Source organism: Abramis brama, assembly GCF_963993115.1.
Source record: "Abramis brama genome assembly, chromosome: 7".
Lineage (NCBI taxonomy): Eukaryota > Metazoa > Chordata > Actinopteri > Cypriniformes > Leuciscidae > Abramis > Abramis brama.
The window spans coordinates 44,593,718-44,610,705 of NC_139969.1; the positions used below are offsets into that span (position 1 = coordinate 44,593,718).

The 16,988-nt window shown below is 42.5% G+C and overlaps 2 protein-coding genes across 13 annotated transcripts in view; one reads left to right on the forward strand and one right to left on the reverse strand.

The window, feature by feature from the left end:
* The window catches only part of LOC311087309 (uncharacterized protein), a 504,672-nt gene that overhangs the window by 38,865 nt on the left and 448,819 nt on the right, over nucleotides 1–16,988 (reverse strand). The gene's annotated exons all lie outside the window — the stretch shown is intronic.
* Nucleotides 6,849–16,988, forward strand: part of LOC311087330 (uncharacterized protein) — a 34,519-nt gene continuing 24,379 nt past the window's right edge. For all 4 annotated transcript variants that reach the window (XM_084120660.1, XM_084120661.1, XM_084120662.1 and 1 more), the window contains exons 1-5: nucleotides 6,849–7,487; nucleotides 10,777–10,918; nucleotides 11,012–11,183; nucleotides 12,820–12,956; nucleotides 13,153–13,372. In XM_084120660.1, the coding sequence (XP_083976786.1) occupies nucleotides 7,291–7,487; nucleotides 10,777–10,918; nucleotides 11,012–11,183; nucleotides 12,820–12,956; nucleotides 13,153–13,372 (868 nt within the window). In that variant the 5' untranslated portion in view covers nucleotides 6,849–7,290. The remainder of the gene's footprint in view (nucleotides 7,488–10,776; nucleotides 10,919–11,011; nucleotides 11,184–12,819; nucleotides 12,957–13,152; nucleotides 13,373–16,988) is intronic.

The window sequence follows — 16,988 nt, forward strand, 5'->3', positions numbered from 1 at the left end:
GGTTTAAACCAAATGGGGAGAGCAAATCTAGAATTGATTATTGGACGGTCAGTGACAACATTATAAAATATGATTCAAAATCTACAATTTCTAAAGCTCCGTTAACAGATCATTGTTTCATAGGTCTCGTTTTAGAACCCACAACTAAGCAATTTAGAAACAAAGGATATTGGAAGTTCAATGCCTTTCTCTTACGAAATTTTACATTCAGGAATTTTCCATTCGTTTCTCTAAGAAACTAATAAAAGAAAAAAGAGAATATGAAAGGAATTTAATTTGTGAAATAAGTCAGTGTTGTAACAACATGTTTTAAATAATTATGAAAATGACAAGGTGATGGAACTTCAAAGTAAATGAGATCATTTGTATCTTGAGAGGGCACAGATCGAGTATATAAGATCGAGTGGACTGAGGAAGGTGAAAAGAACTCTTCATATTTCAGTGACTTAGAAAAAACAAGACAGCAAAGGAACTCTATCAGTAGTTTAATGATCCAAGGAGAGGAATGCAAAGATTCTAAAATAATTGAAAAAGAAGTGTTTCAGTTCTAGTCTAAACTATATTCCTCAGATTTCTCCTCTTATGAGACAGATCTTTTTTGCTCAAATTCAGAACAATAATGCGATTCGGATATTAAAATTGAAGAATTGGGTTCAGTTGTTGAGAAGATGCCTTTAAACAAATCCTCAGGGACAGATGGGCTCACTCATCATTTTTGGGGGAGATTTGAGAAATCTATTATTCTGTGCCCTAAAAGAAGGTATTGAAAAAAAAAAAGAGTCGATTGAAAGTATCAAGATTTGATTACATTGATTCCAAAAGCTGGTAAAGATAAAAGAGTCTTAGACAATCTGAGGCCTATCACTTTGCTGAACATAGATTATAAAAACATTTCTGGGGCTATCGCTGCTAGGCTGAAAAAAGGTATTTCTACTATAATAAGTGAGACACAGTCAGGGTTTTGGGGAGGAAGGTCAGTTCATAATAATATTAGAATGGTTTTAGATTTACTCGATTATAGTGAAGTGGTTCAAGAGAGTGGGTTTCTTATTTTTATTTTATTTGATGCTGTTGAGCATCCTTTTATTTTGAAAACCTTGCAACATTTTGGTTTTGGAGTGAGATTTATAAACTTAATTGAAATGTTATATAATGTAATCAATAACTCTAGGGAACCTGCTTGTAATAAGGATCCACTGGAGGCAAGTTGAGAGATGAGAACCCAAGTGCAGTTTATTATAACTAAAACAAAACATGGCGTGGCATGAAAACAAAAACCAAAGCATGAACATGAACTTGCACGACAGCAGACTACAGGAAACAATACTTGACAAAGACACATGGCAAACAAGAGGGCTTAAATACACACAAGACTAATGACTAGACAAGGGACACCTGTGAACAATAAAACAATGAACCAATGACAACATGACACAGACAAGGGAACACATGGCAGGATCACATGACTTACAAGGGTCACATGACAGACAAGGAAACAAGACATGACACAGAAACATGACAAGAACAAACCCAAAATCGTGACAGAATCCCCCCCTCTAAGGGTGGCTCCCGACACCCAAACAAAAGAAAAAATGTTCAAGGAGGGTGGTGGAGCGGTGGCGGTCTTGGGGGAGGGATGGTGGGCCAGGCCCGTGCAGGGGGACTGGACATGGGTCGTGGCATAGCGTGGACGGACCTGGCAGTGCGGAGGGCGGAGCATGCTGTGCTGGAGGCCAGGGCGGACCTGACAGTTCAGGTGGCCAGGGTGGACCTGACAGTTCAGGTGGCCAGGGTGGACCAGACAGTTCAGTCGGCCAAGGTGGACCTGACAGTTCAGTCGGCCACGGTGGACCTGACAGTTCAGGTGGCCAGGGTGGACCAGACAGTTCAGGTGGCCAGGGCGGACCAGACAGTTCAGGTGGCCAGGGTGGACCAGACAGTTCAGTCGGCCAAGGTGGACCTGACAGTTCAGGTGGCCAGGGTGGACCAGACAGTTCAGTCGGCCAAGGGGGACCTGACAGTTCAGGTGGCCAGGGCGGACCAGACAGTTCAGGTGGCCAGGGCGGACCAGACAGTTCAGGTGGCCAGGGCGGACCAGACAGTTCAGTCGGCCAAGGTGGACCTGACAGTTCAGGTGGCCAGGGTGGACCAGACAGTTCAGTCGGCCAAGGTGGACCTGACAGTTCAGTCGGCCACGGTGGACCTGACAGTTCAGGTGGCCAGGGTGGACCAGACAGTTCAGGTGGCCAGGGCGGACCAGACAGTTCAGGTGGCCAGGGTGGACCAGACAGTTCAGTCGGCCAAGGTGGACCTGACAGTTCAGGTGGCCAGGGTGGACCAGACAGTTCAGTCGGCCAGGGTGGACCTGACAGTTCAGGTGGCCAGGGCGGACCAGACAGTTCAGGTGGCCAGGGCGGACCAGACAGTTCAGGGTGGCCAGGGCGGACCAGACAGTTCAGGTGGCCAGGGTGGACCAGACAGTTCAGGTGGCCAGGGTGGACCAGACAGTTCAGGTGGCCAGACAGTTCAGGTGGCCAGGGTGGACCAGACAGTTCAGGTGGCCAGGGTGGACCAGACAGTTCAGGTGGCCAGGGTGGACCTGACAGTTCAGGTGGCCAGGGTGGACCAGACAGTTCAGTCGGCCAAGGTGGACCTGACAGTTCAGGTGGCCAGGGTGGACCAGACAGTTCAGGTGGCCAGGGTGGACCTGACAGTTCAGGTGGCCAGGGTGGACCAGACAGTTCAGTCGGCCAGGGTGGACCAGACAGTTCAGGTGGCCAGACAGTTCAGGTGGCCAGGGTGGACCAGACAGTTCAGGTGGCCAGGGCGGACCAGACAGTTCAGGTGGCCAGGGCGGACCTGACAGTTCAGGTGGCCAGGGCGGACCAGACAGTTCAGGTGGCCAGGGCGGACCTGACAGTTCAGGTGGCCAGGGCGGACCAGACAGTTCAGGTGGCCAGGGCGGACCAGACAGTTCAGGTGGCCAGGGCGGACCAGACAGTTCAGGTGGCCAGGGCGGACCAGACAGTTCAGGTGGCCAGGGCGGACCTGACAGTTCAGGTGGCCAGGGCGGACCAGACAGTTCAGGTGGCCAGGGTGGACCAGACAGTTCAGGTGGCCAGACAGTTCAGTCGGCCAAGGTGGACCTGACAGTTCAGGTGGCCAGGGTGGACCAGACAGTTCAGGTGGCCAGGGTGGACCTGACAGTTCAGGTGGCCAGGGTGGACCAGACAGTTCAGTCGGCCAGGGTGGACCAGACAGTTCAGGTGGCCAGACAGTTCAGGTGGCCAGGGTGGACCAGACAGTTCAGGTGGCCAGACAGTTCAGGTGGCCAGGGTGGACCAGACAGTTCAGGTGGCCAGACAGTTCAGGTGGCCAGGGTGGACCAGACAGTTCAGGTGGCCAGACAGTTCAGGTGGCCAGGGTGGACCAGACAGTTCAGGTGGCCAGGGTGGACCAGACAGTTCAGGTGGCCAGGGTGGACCAGACAGTTCAGGTGGCCAGGGTGGACCTGACAGTTCAGGTGGCCAGGGTGGACCAGACAGTTCAGGTGGCCAAGGTGGACCTGACAGTTCAGGTGGCCAGGGTGGACCAGACAGTTCAGTCGGCCAAGGTGGACCTGACAGTTCAGGTGGCCAGACAGTTCAGGTGGCCAGGGTGGACCAGACAGTTCAGTCGGCCAAGGTGGACCTGACAGTTCAGGTGGCCAGGGTGGACCAGACAGTTCAGGTGGCCAGGGTGGACCAGACAGTTCAGGTGGCCAGGGTGGACCAGACAGTTCAGGTGGCCAGGGTGGACCTGACAGTTCAGGTGGCCAGGGTGGACCAGACAGTTCAGGTGGCCAAGGTGGACCTGACAGTTCAGGTGGCCAGGGTGGACCAGACAGTTCAGTCGGCCAAGGTGGACCTGACAGTTCAGGTGGCCAGACAGTTCAGGTGGCCAGGGTGGACCAGACAGTTCAGGTGGCCAGGGTGGACCTGACAGTTCAGGTGGCCAGGGTGGACCAGACAGTTCAGTCGGCCAAGGTGGACCTGACAGTTCAGGTGGCCAGACAGTTCAGGTGGCCAGGGTGGACCAGACAGTTCAGGTGGCCAGGGTGGACCAGACAGTTCAGGTGGCCAGGGTGGACCTGACAGTTCAGGTGGCCAGGGTGGACCAGACAGTTCAGTCGGCCAAGGTGTACCAGACAGTTCAGGTGGCCAGGGTGGACCTGACAGTTCAGTCGGCCAAGGTGGACCAGACAGTTCAGTCGGCTAAGGTGGACCAGACAGTTCAGGGGACCATGGCGGCGCGGCCTCCATGGTCCTATCAAGGACCCTACTGCCCCCCCCCCAAAAAAAATTTCTTGGGGACAGCTATGGGGTTATGGGCTGGAACAGACAACGGCTCAGGAACAGAAATGACGTGAAAAGTCTCAGCAGACGTGAAGTGAACAGTCTCTGGCTCGGCAGACGTGACGTTAACTGTCTCGGCAGACGTGAAGTGAACAGTCTCTGGCTCGGCAGACGTTACGTGAACTTCAAATGTGTGCACCGACCACACACACCATATGGCTGTGGCCATAATGGTTAGTGTAGCCATCACTGAGGACTCAGGATTAGTGGCAGCCATCTCTGCTGAGGGCTCAGGTTCAGGCGTGGTGGAGGTCATCTTGTCCGGAGACTAAGAATGTCAACTGCTGGGTTCATTGTTTGGGGTCAAGTATTCTGTAATAAGGGATCCACTGGAGGCAAGTGTAAAGGATAACCCAAGTGCAGTTTATTGTAACTAAAATAAAACATGAAACAAAAACATGGCATGGCGTGGCATGAAAAGAACACACGCACACACACACGCATCAGATTACAGGAAACAATACTTGACACAGACACATGGCAAACAAGAGGGCTAAATACACAGACTAATGACAAGACAAGGGACACCTGTGAACAATGATCAGACAATTAACCAATGACAAGACATGGCAGGATCACATGACAAACAGGGAATCACATGACAAACATGGAAACAAGACATGAACAAACCCAAAACGTGACACTGCTCAAGATTTCCAAGTAAAAGGCGGATTCGTCAGGGATGTGGGAGCTCACCATTATTATTTATAATGGTTGCAGAGTTATTATATTGATTAAAAATAATGGTATTGAAGGTTTAACAGTGTTGGATAGACAAATAATTATAAGTCAGTTTGCTGACTATACAACATCCAATAGCTTTACACTCTATTGACCAGTTTTCTAAAGCTTCAAGGCTATTATTATTTCTAAAGATGAAGATGTTATGGAGAATAAGAATGTGTCGAATAACAGATAAATGTTAGTCCATAAATAGATGTCTGCAGGGGATCTTACACTTTTTGGAAGGGTTCTTTTATCTAAAATGGATAGTTTGTCCCGACTCATCTTTCCTTTCTCCTTGCCCATATCGACACGAATGATTAAACTATAATATATAAGTAACATTATTAATATTAATATATAATATTATTACCTTATAATAATAAATAAGGTGAATCTTAAATTTATTTGGAGGAATAAGTGTCAGTACATAAGAAAGGATGACCTGATTAAAAAATATGAAGACGGTGGTGTGAATATGATCGATTTAGACATTATGAATGGTGTTTTGAAATCCTTCATTCAAAATAGACACTCGTTCGGGTTTACTGTCCCCAATGCTATCTTTAACAGACTGGGGGAATAAACATTTATCTATGTTGGGACTTTGAGTGCGCCTCGTTACCAGTTAAACCTCCAGCCTTCCATCAGCAAGTGCTGCTCTACTGGAAACTAGTGTTCAAACATGACTTCTCACAACTCTCCAGTTTGGAATAGCAGATATATAAAGTTTGGCAGAGAATCTGTATATCTTGAGGAATGGAAATCTAAAGGGATTTGGGCTAATGCCCATTTCTTGCATGATAATGGAAATGTGTTACTGTATAGAGAGTTCTGTGAGAAATTCCAGTTACAGTGTACCGTTAATATTTGTAATAGACTGATCAGAGCTATACCAGTTCCTTTAAGATTAATGGTCAAAGAAGACACGCTGTACTCTAAAGTCTCCCAGAACTGAGGCAGCTCTCCTTCTCTAGAAGGTTGTGATTTCTGTGATAAAAAATGAACAAATAGAGTCATTAGAAGTTTTATTCTAATGGGGTGGCAAAAAATAAATTTATTTTATTTACTGGGGCGGCAGTGGCTCAGTGGTTCATGTAGGTTGTTTACAAACCAGAAGGTTGGTGGTTCAATCCCTGGTTCCACCTGACCAAGTGTTGAGGTGTCCATGAGCAAGACACCTAACCCCAGCTGCTCCCGACGAGCTAGATGACCCCTTGCATGGCTGACACCGCCGTTGGTGTATGAATGTGTGAGTGAATGTGAGGCTATATGTAATTATTGCCTATATCTAATATTGGATTTAATATTTATATTTTCCAATATATTGAAATATATGCATAGACCATATATGTATATATATTGATACATATAAAAAATATATTGCAATCAAGACCAAAAAAGGCACTATATTTTTACATGTAATAGTTTGTCTTTATATGACTTTATATGCTTTAATATACTGGAATATGCATGTGCATATATTGTGTATATGTGTATGTATATATATATATATATATATATATATATATATATATAGTTACATTTTATACTTTCCAAATAAACAACCATAGCATATGCATGGACATGTGCATGCATGACATGCATGACATGCATGACATAGCTATATAACCTAAAGAAAATAGTGAATACAAAAATCTGCATTACACAAATAACAGTTTTATTGAAACAGAGTTGCAGATATGCAGAGACCACATTCACCCTTTACTGTAAATTAGAAAGATTATAAAGATATTTATAGATTTTTTTTTTTTAACAGAACCCGGAAGAATATTTCCTTTTCAATCGGACTTGGTCCATTTTCTACGTTTGTCAGTAGTCTACTCAGCACCGACTGAGTACGGAGCTCGCGCATGCGCAATGCTTGAGCGGGAAGGTGTGATCAGAGACGGGCTGCGGTGTGATTCAGGCGCGAGATTATTGTTTTGTATTATTATTATTTTTGTATTTAATTGTTGTATGTTCTGTTACTGAATAAAGCATTAAAAAATATATATAAAAAGTGATTCAGGCGCGAGGAGGACGGAAGCACGGAGCTCGCGGCCTCGCGCATGCGCAATGCTTGAGCGGGAAGGTGTGATTCAGGCGCGAGAGGACGGTAACAGGGAAAGAGACACCAGCATCAAGGAGGCGATCATTTTCTTTAACAAAAATGTCAAAATATAGGTTTGCCCTTGTTAGTTGGGCGAAGGGACCTGACAAAGATAAAACCAGCATAATTCCCATCAGCTGGATAATTGATTTTGACCCAGCTGATACTGACAAGGCATATTTTGTGGAATGTCGTACAACTAACGTTAACCACAAGAAGCCTAACGTTACTAATGGATGGCCCGCTATTCTTCGCAGGTAAGTCGGTCTTACTCTTTATACACATTCACACTTATTTCACACCATTTATTGTATTAGCAAATACAGCTACAGAATGTCTGTTGTTCTGTTTATCTTTCAAAATGTGTTTCCCATATTTGACTGTTTTACAATGGCTAACGTAAGCTATAATTGTGTAAATGTATCCCATGATGTGTGTATGCTTTACAGTCCCTCCAGGATTTCGCGATGTTGCGATTGCAACTATTAACGCAACTTCAACAAATCCCCGTGAATTCAGTGCGACTTGCAATTTTGACCAATCACCGCACCTTTTCTGCAACTTTGACCAATCATCGCGGTCTCCAGCAAAGCGTCGTCCACTCTCCTACACAGCGAGAGACTCAGGCTACGTTTACACGTGGATGGCTATTTTCATAAACGGACATTTCTCCCCTCTTCGTTTTCAAAAATAACATCGTGCACACGAACCTGTGTATATGCTGTCAAGAGCATGCCAAACCTGTAGGTGGCAGTGTAACGAGAAGCTCAAGCCCACCTTAGCCAATCAGAATCCCGAAAATAGTCACATTCTGTGACGTCGCTGCCTAAAACTCCGTTTTTCTCTGTTTACATGCAAACGTGCAAACGAAGATTTTCAAAATCTCCACTCTGGCCGGAGTTTTTAGAAAGAATCGGTTTCATTGGCGAATCCTCCGTTTGCGTGTAAACGAAGGGTGCAAACGAAGGGAAATGTCTCCGTTTTTCAAAATAACCATGTACGTGTAAACGGGGCCTCACTCTCCTCAGCTGGCGACTCACTCATGTAATCTACATTGACCTAATATTATAATAAAATCTCTACCCTTATAAAATCCTGTGGTGGTGCAATAACTAACTACTTAAGTAAAGTGTTCAATTTTTGTGTTGTAAAAGTAATTTATTCTGAACCAATAATCTTAAATTGATTCTCATTGCATTTTTTTTAAAACATTTGTAAAGGTAATTTCCCCCTAAACTGTCATTGTTCATGTCAAATTCTATACATTTTAAGTCACTACATGGCTTTTACCAATCAAATTGACTAGTATCAACAACAAAAAAAAATTTCCACTGCAGAGAAAACAGAATCTGCATCAGAGGTGGCATTTATAAAAATGTGAATATGCAAAACAAGAATAAAACACATTGTTTGGCCACTTTAAAATAAACACCCGTAAACCTTTGTGAATTTTATAAATTATCTTTAAAATAGAATATTCTAAAAAAGTGACATTTCCATTTTTGATGATTCAGATTGGTATCAAAATTGCTAAAACACATTTCAAAGTTACATACAACATTATGTTTTGCAGCTAGGCGAGCATTATAACGTGTGTTACAAAGTGAGCACATTTTTCTCTGAAGTAAAGGCAGTGTTTTCTGTGGGACATAAGTCCCTTTGGGGTGGACTTTGGGCTTTTTCACTTTGTAAACCTATAACATGCACAAAAAAAGATAACACAATAAAGGAAAGGGAAAAAAACAAAAAGTATAATATGAGCACTTTAAAGGGATACTTTAGGATTAAGAATTAAGCTTTGTAGCAGTAGAAAACCTGTAGTATTTTCGAATGACCGTGCTTTCCTCCCTCATATCCCCCGAGACGAGAGATTTATGTATTTTTTGTCTGTAAAAAATCCTTAGATGACGTCATTTTGCGTCATCGGAGGATTTTTTTGGCCAGAGGCTAAAGACTACAGCCAGTAGTTGGGGCTGTTCTGCATGTTTTCAACCCGCCCATAGAGGGTGGGATCTCACTCACAGAATGTACAAATAGTGTCAGTCGTCTTTTTTTTTGGAAGCTAAGCTAGCAGGCTCTTGTTCTGTGGAGAAAGCTGAGTAGTAGGGGTTCCCATCCTCTTTTTCCCAGACATGTCCGGCCGCCGAGATCGTCCAAAATGTCCGGGATTTGGCTTTTGTTTTCTGCAGTCGCCATTCATTGTTTACATGCACACCTTTTGTTTCAATCTAACTGGATTCATTCCGATTGGTGAATCTGAATTTAGTGTTTACATGAACGCTAAACAAGTGATGGGTCAATGTGCGTTTTAACATTGCTAAGAAAATTCCCGCTCATCGTTCTCCCACGGCCCTCAGTCCCGTCCTGCTCGCCACAGTAAACATAATGAATGGCGACTGTAGAATGCAAAAGCCGAATCCTGGACATTTTTGGAGATCTCGAAATCCCGAGCAGACTCGTCACAGAGACTCACTAGTAGATAGCCTTGTTGTTTAACTGCGCTCTCTTACTGGTAGTAGGGCATGGCTTGGGAGTGGCCTCGTAGGGCAGCGAAGCAAGTGCGTTCTGGGAGTTGTTGTCTTTCATCCACATAAGCCACAAATACATTTTCTGGCTTTTCTCAGTCTAGTAGAAAGCTCCAAATTCAAAAATAATTTCACATTTCTACTACATAAATGACTCATTTTAAATTCACATTCATCTTTACAGAGGTGAAGTATCCCTTTAAGTAAAAATCTATCTACCTTTGCCGTTTTAACCTAAAAACAAATGCAGAAGAACATCGCAACTTTTTAGAAAAGTGGCCGCAACATCAGGCATTTTAGGCCGCAACAATCACAAAAAAGGCCCGCGAAATCCTGGAGGGACTGGCTTTACAATGGCTATATAGCATTACCCAGATCTTCATAGATAGTTTTTAAAGAGGCAGTGCCATGATTTTGTTTCTATAACATGATCTTTGGGTATTAAAGGTAGCTGCTAGGGTAATTGATATTGTTTGGTCAGAACAATAGTTTTTTGTTATAAGGTTAAAAGGCTAGGCTATATTCTGATAGTACTCATTGCTAAAGAGTGTTTGACATTTGTCACCTAAGTTACCTGAAAAAGTATTTTCTGTTTAATAAAGATCTAGAGAGACATGGAGACTCCTGTTACTGAACAAACACTCTAATGAACTCTATAGAGCTATTTAACAATTATTTTAACAAAAGAAAATCACTTACCCTACCTTCAAGATTATGTACAAAGGAACATTTATTTAAAAAAAAAAAATGACAGTAAGTGTTAAGTTTGTTGATCACTACAGTATCACTGCAAGGTCTTTTTCCATTGGCCAAGTGGTTTACAGGACTAAAATCAATTCTATCTGTAGACACATACATAATTGAAAAAACAAAACAATTCATGGCACTACCTCTTTAAAGAAGTCTGAAAATGGGACACATAATTATTTTTTTATTTATTCTGTAGTATTTATTATTATTCATTCATTGTATGGTGTTGATTATTGGCATTAAGAAAATCTATCCTTCTATATGAATGTAGAAAAGAGGCTACACTCAGAGCTGCCGAGCGGGAACTCTATCCAGATAACATGCCGAGGGTGAGAAAAGCAAAATGCCTAGACTTTGGTGATGAAGATACCAGTACTGGCAACAAAAACTCTGGCTATGGAAATCCAAAACAGGTAATTAAACAGCAAAGATTGATATCACATTAGGGATCATTTGTGTATTGGATTATCCATTAAATATTAAAAATGAACATCTTTGCCCTATAGAAAAAGGCCAAGGTTGCTGCACAAAGACAGGCGGAGGAGGAACTACTGTCAGAGGACAGTCAGTTCACAGCAGAATCATCAAGCCAGGAAAGTGACCTTACCAGAGACATGCAGAGCCAGATCAAGGCCTTACAGAAAGAAAACACCAAACTGCGGAGCATGGTAGTTAAAGGCAAGTATTGAGTATTAAATCATCAAATATTACTCTATATCAAATGGTATTAATCCATTTAGACCTGAAAGTGATTCTAAATGCACTTTCTAAATCTAGAAAGCATTCGCTGCCCACCTATGTGGTCAGATAGGTTGGCCGCATGCATTTTCAGAGCATGTTTGAAGAATCAATAAAATAATAATAATAATTCCTCAGATTTATATAGCGCTTTTCAAAATACTCAAAGACGCTTTACAAAATAAACAAACAAACAAACAACTTTATTAAGAAAAAACAATTTAAAAGACTAAGAACTTAATGAACAAAAATCACTGGAATTAAAAAGATGAAGAATTAAAATTAGGAGGGGAAAGCAAGTCTAAAAAAGGTGGGTTTTGAAAATGTGGGAAATCTGAGGAATTGACCCTTGAAGAAACATATTTGTCACTCACTTACACCGGTATAAGCAGGAAAATGAGGTTGCAATTTGTTCCATGTGATTGTTCAAGTAACAAGTAACCACCATCGGTCAACAGTAGGGCTGTACTCAACCAAAGAAAATCTTGGTCGACTGAAGTCCTGAAATTGTCAACTAAAAATCGACTAAAAATGAAGTTAGGAAAAAAAAAAAACTTTAAATGAATTAGCTGCGCACTGCAGTACTTGGTAGCCTTGTTGTCCGCCTAAATGAATTATAAATAAACATAAACTAGTAGGCTATTTGCAGTATATTAAATCGTTTTTGACCTAATTATTTTGCACTGAAATGAGTCTGAAACACACGAGTCTGTCGGCTCTGCAGCGTTGCCTCACGTGCACCTGCGCAATATCAGAGCCTATGATTTACGAAAATAGTGATATGTTGTCAACTAGTGATATCATCACAAGAACTGTTGAGGAATATGCAACATAATTTAGACAATTGTTTTTGTCATATATGTATTATAATAACTGACAGACAGTATAATTTCAGCCAGAGGCTGAACACAGGAGCTCAGCTTCGCGGCTGAGACACGAATAGACTATTAACTTAAAGCTTTTACTCTTAAACACTTTAATAAAAAAATAATATTTATTAAACAAACCTGATCAAGTAATAATATTCAGCAAACCTTCTAGTAGCCTACTTTCTTCAATCTGTCTCTCTTCTCCGGTGGGTCGGGCTAATCCAAAAGACGTGAAAACAAGGGGGGTGTTCTGAAGACAGACTGTTACCTGGGAAACAGGGGTGCTCTGAAAACACCCCCATTAGCAATTAGTGCTGTCCACCTGATGAAACGAACACGGCAAAAAACCAATCAGAATTTTGGTCGAGCCAGAACATATCGTCCAATAATCGATTAATCGACTGAGAGATTACAGCCCTAGTCAACAGTCTGTATCATCATTATACTGATTGTTACTGTCTAATGAGCCATGTGTGCAAACAAGAATGATAAACTGTACATTCATGGAGGTCAGTGTCAGTCCTTTCACTTGTTCCTGTTTCTGTGTGTTTGTGTTAATGATAAGTCAATTGATTTGTAGCTTCTTGGACAAGTTCAGCTCTAAATGGGTTAATATTAGGAAACTGGAGATGTGGTTTTCAGGCACATATTGGCTTCTATGGCTGCTGTCTGTATAATCTTGTAGCACTTTTTCTTTGAAATTCCAGCGTTGTTGGTGGACGTGAGAAAGGTTGTTTCCATCAACAACACCACCAACAAAGATGTTGTCGACCGCCCCACCAAAGATGCTGAGAGTGACGGCCCAGGTGAAGCGTCACTTTGCACACCTTGCAGACCTTCACAAGTAAGTATTTATTAATTGGTAAATTTCGAACAAACATTAAAACTTAAACCATTTTTGCCATTCTATTGCTTGTGGCAATTATCTTTGTTTTTGCCCTTCGTTGCATTCTATTGCTTGTGGTGATTTTCCTTGTTTATTTCTTTGCTTATGCTCATTTATTTATTTATTATTTTTTTATTTTTTTTGTTTACAAAAGGTGAAAATCGGGAATGATGGAACCGTCACTGTCTCGTCACATTGTTGGGAGACTGCAAAAGCTTGTACCAGCCCCAATGGGATGGCACGGGTGCTACTGATGGGGCTCTTCAGTGTGGATGTCCTCCTCAAGCCCAACCTGAAAGGAGGGGTCAGCAAGCTGGATCCCTCTGCTGATCGTCGACAGGCTCTCGACCCGAGGAAACTTCAAACTTTGCAAGGTAAATAGTTTTCAGAGCTGGTGCTTTCCAGTTTTGATTGCATCTCTGCCAGGCGGGGGGAGGGGGTCGAGATTGTCGCGAACCAGAGGGGCAGCAGGAGGAGTGAGGAGCGGGAGAGTAATCATTGTTGCAGGGTTTCCGCGGGGTTGTAAAAGGTAGTAAATTAAATTATGCCAAATTAAGGCCAGTAAAAAGTAGTAAACGTCATCTGACGAGGTAGTAAATTTTCGAAGCCCCATCTAACTGGGTCTATATGGTTTTCAAGACAGAGAAAAGAAAGGTCGGACCTGAGTGAACGGAATGACGTCACGCGATGTGTACGTTGGGCGGTAAACCTCTTAGCTTGGCGGTAAACCTCTGCTCCGCGTGAGTATACCAAGTAAATATGGGCAAGTGCAAGTGTTCGGGCCTCTGGCTGGAGGACGCTCGGTTTAAAGACTGGCTTAGGCCAGTAGTTGGAAACAGCCGAGAAGCTTTTTGCAACGTTTGCAAGAAAACGATAAATATTACTTGGATGGGGGTGAAGGCGGTTAATTCCCACAGGGAGTCTACTAGCCACCAAGCCAGGATGCGGGGACGTAACACCCAGCTACCGCTGTCGCTGTTTTGCGCTGGACCAACGGCTACATCGACGCCATCAACCTCCACTGCTCCCTCAACCTTGCCTGCTCGCTCCTCGCAGTGCCAGTAATCCTACCACCAGCATACAGACGATCTGCACCACCACCGCTACGCTACAGGCTGAAGTACTATGGTGTTTAGACTTGGCAGTGAAACACCACTCGTTCAAGTCCAATGATGGCATAGGAGAGCTGTTTAGCATGATGTTCCCGGATTCCCAAATCGCCAAATCGTTCGCTTTGGCCAAAGACAAGACCAGCTACATGATCAAATTTGGCATCGCCCCCTATTTTAAGAAGCAACTGGTTGAAGCTATAAATCATGCCGGACCATACGTACTTATGTTTGATGAGAGTCTGAATGAATCGTCAAAGAAAAACAAATGGACATACACATTCGTTTTTTGGAGGATGGCTGTGTCCGCTCGAGGTATTTTGGCTCACAATTTCTGGGACATGGAAGAGCTGAGGATCTGTTGCAGCACATCAAAGTAAGTTTATTTTTATATACTTATTGGTTAGGGGCAGTGTTGGGCAGTAGCGGCATTCAAAACAGCGCCATTACTAGTTTACCTACATTTCTCAGTAGCGTCGCTATTTTCTACATCAAGTAGCTTTTCAGAAGTGAAACTATTTTACTGATTAAAGGGTTAGTTCACCCAAAAATGAAAATGATGTCATTAATGACTAGCGCGTCTGTGTTGTACGTCACACGTAGGCTCACTATTGGCCGACGCTGGTCATGTGTGATGCGTGTGACGTACAACACAGACGCGCTACGCAGTTACACTACGTGAAATAGCTCGAGACCAGAGAGAAGGAAATGAATAGTGGAATAAAGTCGTTATTTTTGTTTACTTTTTGCGCACAAAAAGTATTCTCGTCGCTTGATAAACTTAAGATCGAGCCACTGATGTCACATGGACTACTTTGATGATGTCTGTATTGCCTTTCTGGACGTGAACAGTATGCCGTCCATTGACTTTCAATGGAGGAACAGAAAGCTCTCGGACTAAATCTAAAATATCTTAAACTGTGTTCCGAAGATGAACGGAGGTCTTACGGGCTTGGAACGACATGAGGGTGAGTCATTAATGACATAATTTTCATTTTTGGGTGAACTAACCCTTTAAGAAACATGGTAGCATTCACAGAAGCTACATTTCCCAGCGGAGTTTCTGCTGTGGTCTAGGCTGAAGCCGTAACCATGGTGATGACAGACGCTGCTGCGGGGTAGCTGGGGAGCGTGCACAGGAGACAGCGGTGAGAAAGCAGGCGGAGAGAAGTGCGAGTTCATATAGTGAATCTTATCAGACTTCAGGAAAACTCTTTCCTTAAATTCACCTTCAACGTCATTTGTCCCTTTTTTTTTGCCAGGCTGCTACTGTTTGGAGCAGGTCTTAATTTTGCTCCTGTGGGTTGAACCACGTTAACGTTAGTGATCTTATACAAAGTGTCCTCCCAATGTGCCCTAAATGAAGTATACATCCAAACAGTGTGGCTCTTCTACAATATACACTCTTCCCGTTTTTGGAATTGGCTACAGTATGTGAGGATGTTTTTGTTGGTTTGTGTTGCCATGGTTTTGTAGCAGTTAAAGCATTGAGAACAGTTTAATAAGCTATCTTGACATTTTTGCCTATTAGTTTGTCTCACAGTTTTATTGATCACTAGATAGCCATGGCTTGGAGTGAAATTAGTTCAATGTTTTAATAAAGTAGCTTTGATGTAGTTATGTGATGTACTTTTGTCATTTTATTGTAGCTTAGCTTGCTACATTTGCTATATTTCGTTTGGTGGGTAGCTTTCATTTAGTGATTGATGGAGAGTAACTTATAGATTAGCTTAATACATTTTTCCAAGTTGCTTGCCCAACACTGGCCAGGGGACATTGTTTGCATTTGAACAGTTTCATAGATTTGATCGTTTTATTCATTTAGCCTACTTCTGCCTACAACACAATGTTGGAAAAATGTATATATGGTGTTTTATGGTGTGTCCTTTAACCTTTACACCTTTTACCTATTTATTTATTATTCTCAGGTAGGTAAGGAAAGTCGAATCTGGACAAAACTATAAGCATCCAAAAGTACTTACAATTAGTTCAGCAGACTTCCCTGTGGTCAGTTCTTGCTTAAGGCTCTTAAATTATAACTCAGGTAGACAATCTCTTGCCAATAATATAATATAAGTTTTATTAAAGTTAACAAAAGTTATATCAAAGTTACAGTTAGGTTACAATAATAAGTTTCAACAATCAGCTGGTTACAGGCGTCGAGGGACACTGCGCTATTCAGTCTCCGCCGGTTCAGTCTCTCTCTCAGTCTTATATACGCAGGCCTCGAAATACAGGTTCCAGACTCTCCTCTGACGTCATCAAATGGAGTTCTGCCAACTCCTTCGACACGGCCCTTAGTTGTTTACGGCGTATCCCTTCACGGCGCCTCCGTCTTCTCTTTCTCTGCTTTCTTCTCCTAATTGTCTGCAACACATACTTTAACTAGTACATTTTCCATTTATCATAAAAACTATTTCTAATACATAAGTACTTCCTTCTCTAAATTAGTCAATACATACATTTCATGCAAGTAAGTAGTTTTCTTAATAACAGTAAAATCACACCATACATATCTTGTTCAACATCAATAACAGGGTTACATACATCTATTTAAACAAAAGCATTATTATTATTTAGGTTACATCACTTCAAAGCAAATCAAGCATTAATCAAGGCAGTATAATTGCAAAATCATCCTCTACATAAACAATGGTAATTAAAAAGTGTTATAGCCTAACTTATGCTTTGGCAAAGCAGTCCTTGACATAAGCATAATATCTATCTCTTTCAAATGTATTTCAACATCTTACTTACGTTTTACATTAGGATAATAAAGCTAAATGTTTAATTTGAAGCATACTGTATACAGTTTTACTGTCGGTCTGTATATTGAATGTGGTTTACTTCATCAATAAATGTTATTTAAACAAACTTTCTT